Below are 9,228 nucleotides of genomic sequence, written 5' to 3' on the forward strand. Positions count from 1 at the left end.
ATGGGTACAACAGACATGATATTAATCAATATTAAATGCTGGGTGTTAACCTTGGTTGTGTGTAATTGTGTGCAGAATATAGCCTTGATCCATAAATAGCACTCTTCACAGGCTGTTTCTCTGTGAATTAAAGTAACCCATCACAGATCTTCCCTAAGTGATGCCAAGGTCCTGAGCAGTGCCCAGGTAATTGCATTCATGTCCTAAAGCAGCGTGTTTAATGAACTAGCAGAATTTTGGATTGAGTGTCTTACCTGTGTGAGAATGCCTTTATACTGTTTAAATATTTTTAGTGACTGGGTTTGTGCTTTCTTACAGGATTTGCTTACAAGACACAAGTTGTTAAGTGCAGAATTTTTGGAACAACATTACGATAGGGTGAGCAGACACCTTTTCATATTTAGAGTTCTCTGCTGCTGTGTATCTTATTTGAAGAAAACGGTTTTATTCCTTGTTTAGCTCTGGATTTGGGGATTTCCACACAATATTAAATCAACTGAACTTGGGGTTCAGTTTCCCCCCCCCAAAGCCAAAACAAATAATGTTAGAGAGTTTCATTTATCCTGACATTTTCAGCTACGTGACTTCCATCCTTTTGCCTTTCAACAGATTATTCAGAGCCAGTTCCACAAAGATATTTAAGTGTTTAAATCTTACTCTGGTTCAAACTCCCAGACTTCACAAGCAATTAAAATAAAATCCAACAAACAAACTTGGAATCACATTGACTTTTAAAGGTTTGTCTCCAGGCATGTTCACTAAATCACAAATATCTCGTCTGAGTGACTCAGCTTTTTAAACAGGAGACAAAAATTATTATTCCCTTTTCAACTACTTGCTTTAGCCCTGAAATATCTACTGAATTATGCTTTAGGCACTGTTTGGGAACTAATTAAGAGGCTCTCAGAAATTAGATGTGCAGAGTTGATACTCAGCTCACCTCTTCATCTACTTGAAGCAAAGTTCTGCTTGCTGTGTAATCATATCTGAAATTTTAAGAGATTTTGATCAATGTATTTCTAAAAAAAGTCACGGTAAAACTGTATTTAACAATGTAACAGCCACGAAACTTAGACTACTCATGAATAGTAAAACCTGACAATATTAAAAAAACCCTGAAGAGTGAGCAAGGTGTTTATTTTAGTCCTGCCTGACTCGGTGATGTCCTCACATTTTGACACACTGAATTGCAACTCCAGCTGGTCACTTGGGCGTTTGTAAAAAACCCTGCACAATTTGAAAAAGCAATTTGCTTTGGACATGGTGCTGTGGGAGGCAGCCTGGCTTCTCCTGCAGAGGGAGCCCGAGCCCTGCTTGCCAGGCTGTCCTGGGAGCTGGGAGCTCAGCGAATGCACAGGGAACCCCGAGCAGGGGAGAGAGTGATGCACTGACTCCACTGATATCGGCAGGATAATTAATTACTTATTATACTGTATTATTCTAGACTATATTACACTGCCTTACATTACATCTCAGCTGAATCTCCCAAGTGTGGTGGTGTTTGAGGGTCCCCAGGTCGAGGAAAGAGATGAGAATCTTGACTCCATGTTCTGTATTATTTTATGATATGATATGATTGATGATATGATATGATTTGATATTATTGATACAATTGATATGATACGATTGATATGATATGATTTGATATTATAGACAGCGATATACTAAACCTATACTAAAGAAAGAGAAGGAAGGAGACATCAGAAAGCTAGCAATGAATGATTAATAAAAACTTGTGACTGCTCAGAGCCTTGACACAGCTGACCATGATTGGTCATCAAGTAAAAACAATCCACATGAGACCAATCAGAGATGCACCTGCCGCATTCCACAGCAGCTGATAATTATTGTTCACATTTCGTTTCTGAGGTCTCTCAGCTTCTCAGGAGAAAAGATCCTGGCAAAGGGATTTTTCAGAAAATACATCAGTGACAGCCAAGCACTCAGCCCTGCACACACTGCCCAGAATCTCATGGCTGTCAGCCACAGTCCTGACACACACACACACACCCCTGGCCCCGACAGGCCAAGGAAACAAAACACCATCCCTGTGGGGAAACAATCTGCACATTGCATTCTACTGTGGCACAAACACAGGCACAGCAAATGAGATAAGAATATTCTTGGGAAGAATTGTGCTTTTCTCTGTGAAGAGAAGTGTGGGGTACAGGAGCTGTCCCCTCAAACATGCCCTGGTCCAACCCCTCCAGGGGCACCCACAGCAGATCGCTCCCAGCTCCATCCAGCCTGGCCTGGGACACCTCAGGGATGGGGCAGCCACAGCTGCTCTGGACAGCCTGTGTCTATAAGAAATAATGAGGAAACTCCTTCCACTGCCCTGTGATCTAAACATTAAAGTCTCTTGAAAGAACAAATACATATTTTTTAAAGCATATTCAATGTTTAACTTTGTATATGCTTTAAAAGCCTAAGCAGTGACAGGGTAGTGACTTCCAGGAACCTGCTGAGATCTCAGATTCTGTTTGGTTTTGTTAGGGATTTGCATCTTCTCCACTTGGTTGCAATGATTTGGAAGGAGATGCCTATGGCACTTGAAAAAGTCCTAACCCTTCTCTTTATTCTGTGTTTAGTTCTTCAGTGAATATGAGAAGTTACTTCATTCAGAAAATTACGTGACAAAGAGACAGTCACTTAAGGTAAGGCAATTTTATTTTCTTCTGAAATGCAAAGAGATTCCCTTTATTTTCAAGGTGAGTTAGCTTTATTTGAAATGGTTTCTGTAACAGCCTTGAATAGTATTTATTTTAATTCTTCAGACATTTTAATTCTTGGGATCAGCTAATTTTTTTAGTCCAGTTCTTACATATCTTACTGTCGAGCATAGACCAAAGTTATTTCTCTCCCTATGAAAAAATGGCTCATCAAATTTCTTTATTTTTGTTGATTTTTCTCCTTCAACAAGTCTGGTTACATTTAAATAATTTAACAAAGATTCCCATGATGTGCCTTAAGCAATACTGATCTTCAAGTAGGTAAAAAATAGTGAACATAAATGTAAAGCAGAGCTTGTAGCAAAGGTGATCCTTGTGGGAAAAATCCTTTTAAACCCTTTAGGTGGTAAAAGAACAGTCAGTATTTCATTTGATATACTAACCTGTTTTATTGGGTTTTTGGGTTTTTTTAAAAGGCATTCTTTCTGTGCTGAATAGCTTCTGTATAAGTGGAAAAAATAATAAAGTCATGGGGGAAAAAATTGAAAGACTTCTCTTTCCAATTCATAACAAGGGGGAACAAGTGTGATTTTTCAGTTTCTGAGGAAAAGGAGAAACTGTCGTTGAAATAGGGGGAAAATGCACCTGCACATGGAAATTTAGGGCACTTAGTTGTGTGGCTGCTTTATCTCCTGTCCTCTGGTGCTGCATTCACAGAGCACCACACCACTTCAGGGGGTCTGAAAGCATTTATATACATTGATTCTTCTGTTAGTAATTCTTTCATTTTTCATTTTTTCTGCCTTCAGCTTCTCGGTGAATTGTTACTGGACAGACACAACTTCACAATTATGACAAAGTACATCAGTAAACCTGAAAATCTCAAACTAATGATGAACCTCCTACGAGACAAGAGTCGTAACATTCAGTTTGAGGCCTTCCATGTGTTCAAGGTATGTTACAAAAGCCCACTGTGAAACAAAAGGATTCTGACCAGAAGCTTAATTGAGTAAACTGCTCAACTGAGCCTAAATGGAGCTGACCTTAATGTCTGCTAAGTGATTAAATAAAGGGAGCACTGATGTTTGCTTGATTATGATCCATCTTTACAAATTGATATCTTGGATAACTTTTGAAAACCATTTAGAAACTACTTAGGGACTTCCATGTGGTTGTCAGAGTAGCATCTCTCAGAAGCTTTTGGAATTGAATGCATTGAGATAAGGAGGAATGCAGGATTCCATCCAAAACCATGGAGTTCAAAAGTGGCTTTATCACACTGCATGATCTCTGAGAGAGAGCAGTATTTCAGTCAGGTCACCTGGATTGTAATTTGAACATTGTGACAGATGGCTTCTGTCTTTGCAGCAGACAGGCAGCTAAGAGTTATAACTGGAGGTCTAAAACTTGGCAGTGAAGTGTGAGATTCCCATCACATGCTGCACATGATATGAAACCATGCATTTGCCATAGAATTTAACCATAAAGTGTCTTCTGCAGAGGCTGTTGAGGCTGGCCACCTCCCACAGACTAGATTTACTTTGGTACTGATGTTCAGCTTATGCCCTGATTAAAAAAAAAAAGTAATTTTATTAAAAAACTTGCAATTTTTTTGGTGGGATACTGGAATAATTAAAACATAGTTTTAATTTATCATCATCAGTTGTTATTTTGTTAGATAATTTTTTTTAACTTAACCTTTTGTTTCTCGCTGTTGTGCTCAATGTCTTTTATTTTCTTGCAGGTGTTTGTAGCCAATCCTAACAAGACACAGCCTATATTAGACATCCTTCTAAAGAACCAGACCAAACTTATTGAGTTCCTCAGCAAGTTTCAGAATGACAGGACCGAGGATGAACAATTTAATGATGAGAAGACCTATTTAGTTAAACAGATCAGGGATTTGAAGAGACCAGCACAGCAAGAAGCTTAAACTCCAATAAACCTTTAAAATATTAAACCCAAATTCAGCATTTGCTGTTAGATATTCAGCATCAGGCACTCTTATCGATTCATGAGGAACATTACTGCTAATCTGCTGTTCAGTGAACGGTTTTTGTTTTTCTCTTTTCATTTTTAGTCCAAGTTGAGAAACATAGCTGCTGCTTTCTTGCACAATGTGGACTTTCTTGATATTTGTGTCATTTCAGAATTCAAAGACACTGCTTGTTTTAGGAGTCCTGAAAAGAAAGATTCTAGGTTCGTGAAAGCAAACATATAGATACTAGTTTGGTCTAGGAGAGAAGGTGTTCATGTAGTTAAGTAACAGGTTGCATGCTTGCAAATCTGAATAAATCTGTATGTTTGCACTTACCTTGTTTGAGATAATGAGCACAATGTGACCTGTGCATACCTGGCACCATAGTATAAGATTATATGCCTTGATTAAAAAAAAAAAAATGTGCAGTGCTTTATTTGTAATCAAAGGGGAAATATATCTAAGATGTGAGCTTATTGGGATAAACAGTTGTCTTGCAAATAAACTGATATTGAAACTTAGCAACTTTTAAAAGAGTGAAATCTCAAGGTTCGTAAGGAAAATGTATATATGCCTTTCACTGCTTTATAGAATTTTTTTTGACATGATTTTGATTTTTCTGAGACTTGACTTGTAAACTTGGAAATACGTTCTTAGAGTTTTTGTTAATTTTACTTTAAAGGTATTTCAGACAGTAGACCTAGCAGTGACATTTTGCATTTCATTTCAACAATGCTTGCTGGTTTCTTTTGTATATAACTCCTAGGCTGCTCATTTCTTTAAAATATGATTTAATTTGTACAGCAGAGGAATGTTATTGTATTAGTCTGTAACTATTACCTAATATTGAGTTTTGCAAAATGAACGCTCATATGTAATTGAATACTTCAGATCACATGGAAATGCTGATTTAACAATCTTAAGTACTGCAGCATTTAAAAGGAAACAAACACCCAAACCCAAACAAATTCTTTGTATTCACGTATCTAATGGGGTGCCATCAATTAGGGTAGGCTGAAAGAGAGAACTGGAACCCTTTCTGCTCCGTTCTTACCAGATAATATTGGCCTTATTTAATTACACTAGCATTGTGCTCACCAGCTCTGCAAATGGCAAGGATTATGCTAAATTAATATTGATTCCTCTGACTTCTGGGGAGCCTGCAGTGCGTCATTTCTGACAGTAAATAACTCAGTACAATAGTTGTGTGAGTGATTTCATTCCCTCCCACCTCAAGAAGCAGTTCCATAGGTGTCCTAGGATAACAAAATGATCTAATTTGTGTTGATTTCGTTCTTTATTGCTGCAAACTATCAGTATTTATAAAACCAGAAAATTCAACTGATTTTGCACCATGTTTTTGTTACTGTGACCATACAAAAGGAATCTACTAAATATAGCTAAATGATGTTATTAAAATTGTATCTATCCATCATATAGTAACGCTGAGATCACAAGCAAGCAAAAACTCATGGATTGGGGTCTGGAAGTTCCAATTCTGCATGACTGAATGATTGTGAATGCTACAGAAAATGTTTCTTGCTTCCTGTCCTCTTCCCATTTGAAATATTTCCCAATCAGTGACGTTTGAGCTGATTTGAAAGCCATCACAAGGAAAATCCCTGAGCTCCAGAAAATTGAGTGTTTTCACTCGGTTGGTTAAAACTGCTCTTAACATTAAAAGTGGTCTTTTAAAGGTTCCTAACGTGTCCTTTGCAAACAGAATCATTTTGCTTACAGGAAAGAAAATAGCTGACTCTTCCCAGAGATGCCAGGCAGAGCTGGCATGGAGTGGTGTTGCAGCTCAGTACTAACTGTCTGTTATATTTTGGTTTATCATAGCTGAGTGGAGGAAACATTATTTGCCAAGTTACTCACCATAACACGTAAGGCTTCCTCTTTAGAAAGATGTAGATGTGCTAAAGATTTCTATGTGTAAAGAAGTGAAAACATTTGGACTGGGATAGAGGTTTCTCTATATTAGGCCTTGGAATCAATGGCTATGGTGACTTTTTTAATATGTGGAAACATTTGAATGTTGGCTTTCGAAAAGAAGTTGTATTTAAATTAAAGCTCCTTCGATGTGCTGTTCATATTAAAAAAACTTGTTCTGAAAGTGGTTTCTTATCTGCTTGAAGGCTTAAGGGTATTACTAAAGCATATTTAAATGCAAGCTTATTTTTTGTTTTGTTTTTGTTTCTTTTTTTTGTTTGGTTTTTTGTTTCTTTTTTTCTTTTTTTTTTTTTTTAATAAGAGATGTATACAATTGTAATTCTATTTCCGTGGTAGCATTTCATTTCTCCTGAGGAAAATGTTTCGTACCCAAAAAATCTGGCTGGCCCCATAATTTAAATTAAAATAAAATTTTGAAGAAAAGCGTGTGTTCTTTACTGTATTACTGAAGAGGATCAATTTCTTGTGGATGTGTATCAGGTCTCCCTTATTGCCTTAGAGTGGCTCAGCTTTCTTCCTTTCAAATACAAAATCATTTTAAGTCACAAGAAACTCTGGCTCACACAAACATTTTTAAAGAATTAAGACAAAGAGCTGTATAAAAGATGCAATCAATTTTAATTCGTTGCTGGTAGCCTCCCTTGCCTTGTTGTATGATTATTGCTGATTCTGTTTCTTTTTGGCAAGGGCAAAGAGGAAATGCTATTTCCTGTGTCCTGGCTGGAGACAGGAGCTGATAAGGTTGGTTGATAAATTTTTGGCCCTTCCCTTCTCTCTGATTTTCAGGAGCTGAGTCTGTAATTGGTCACTGGGGTCTCGTGGCTGCTCTGGAGCTGCTGTCACACACAGGTAATGTGTCTGTCCCAGCTAAGGCAGTGGCAAACATCAGGAGAGTATGGGGTTTTCAACAGCATTCAGGAGCTTCTGGTGCAGGTTCTGCAGGTGGTTTTGTTCAGCAACATTCCTGAGCAAGAAGTTGCCCTTCAGGAACAAAATTACTTTGCAGACAGAAATATTTGATCTTTGGTGGCCCCCACTAGAGACCACAGCTGTTTGAGCTGCTGTAGAAAATGTTGGCATTTCTCTTCCCACAGACAGGAAGATCCCAGATTGCAGGGGGAGGGGGTAATTAGGACAGGAACTCAGACAAAGGGCAAATTTTAATTGAGTGGACAAGCTGGGCACTGGAGGAGGTGTTTGAAATGGCCCTGCTGGGAGGAAGCACATGAAATGCAAGGAGGTGTTGCCCTGACTGCTTCAAATTTGCTTTCCCCACAGAGCTGATGAGCAGGACCTGCCCTCCAGGAGCTGTCCTTGGAGCTGTGGGATCACCCTGGGACAAAGCAGCTGTCAGTGAGTGTTCATGGCCTGCCTGGCCATTCCCTGCAGGCAACTTCAGCAGCTGTCCTTCTGCTTCTTCCCCCTTTCCCCCCTTTGTTTTAGACTTTTGCTGGCTGCTGTGTTGAATTATTTCCCTGTCTGTGCTGCTTTTCTTCCCATGGCTGTTCACTGGTGCAGTGCCTTTATTTTCTGTCACCTTTGTGGTTATTTCTCTGGTACATCTGTATTCCTTTCCCCAAAGGTTTTGGCCTTTGTCAGGCAGTTTTAAATGCTGTTTTCTTTTAGCTTTCCAGTACATTACAATTCAAGGTGATGGTTAGTATCATAATGAGGAGACCATTATCCTGTTCTTTTATATGTTACCTCTTTAAATGAGTGCCTAGCTCAATCTGAGCACACTGAACTTGTGGAGAGTTGTTTCTGGCATATATCATCTATATTTACAAGTGTACCAGGGCAGATCCAGTTCAAATCCCATGTGACTAGAGGCAGGTCAAAACATCCCAGAAATCACAACGTGGAAAAAAGCTGAAAGGAGGGAGCAGTGGTATGCATCGATATATTGCATTCTCTGAAGGAAATTGGCTGTTTCAGGAGAGAGGAATGATGGAAAGGGACACTGCCTGCAAGAGCATGGGATGACAGGACAAAGGGGAATAGCTTTAAACTGAAAGAGGGCAGCTCTGGATTAAATGCTAGAAAGAAATCTTTTACTGTAAGGGTGGTGAGGCACAGTGGTACAGGTTGCCCAGAGAAGTTGTGGATGCCCTATCCCTGGATGGAGCCCTGAGCAACCTGGGCTAATGGAAGGAGTCCCTCCCCATGTTGGGGGCTGGAGTGAGATGATCTTTAAAGTCCCTTCCAACCCAGACCATTCTATGTTCTGCTTCCTGTTTTGAAATATCTGTTGATACACTTCTCTTTAAAAAAATGCCACCACAAAACCCCAAGTTATACAGCCAGCTTAGATTTTTGGTGAGTGTATTGTATTCACAACAAAAAATAAAGGCAAGCCCTTTTTTAGAGGGCTCCTGTTGGAGATTCTGATTTGCACAAGTAAGGAGATTTTGTTTCCTTGCTCAGAAATGCCCTGGCCAGAACCAACACCCTCATTTTCCATAAAGGAACCCTTAAGGCTGAAGGTTTTCCACTGCAGGAGAGTTTGGCAGCTGTGCTGTGGTGGGGCAGTGTCATTCCAGTGTACAGGATTATGTGCACCAAAGGAGGGTGTCCCATGGCTGGAGGTGACAGCACCTGGGTGACACTGGCCTAATGCTGGCAGCA

The 9,228-nt window shown here is 39.3% G+C and overlaps 1 protein-coding gene across 1 annotated transcript in view; it reads left to right on the top strand.

Annotated features, from left to right (window-relative positions):
* Positions 1-7,155, top strand: part of CAB39 (calcium binding protein 39) — a 44,215-nt gene extending 37,060 nt beyond the window's left edge. Inside the window, exons 6-9 of the mRNA XM_084212315.1 lie at positions 319-378; positions 2,592-2,657; positions 3,482-3,625; positions 4,417-7,155. Coding sequence (XP_084068441.1) covers positions 319-378; positions 2,592-2,657; positions 3,482-3,625; positions 4,417-4,605 — 459 coding nt within the window. The 3' untranslated portion in view covers positions 4,606-7,155. The remainder of the gene's footprint in view (positions 1-318; positions 379-2,591; positions 2,658-3,481; positions 3,626-4,416) is intronic.
* The last annotated feature ends 2,073 nt before the right edge of the window (positions 7,156-9,228 follow it).

This window comes from Fringilla coelebs (genome assembly GCF_963513975.1).
Source record: "Fringilla coelebs genome assembly, chromosome: 10".
NCBI classification, from domain to species: Eukaryota; Metazoa; Chordata; class Aves; order Passeriformes; family Fringillidae; genus Fringilla; species Fringilla coelebs.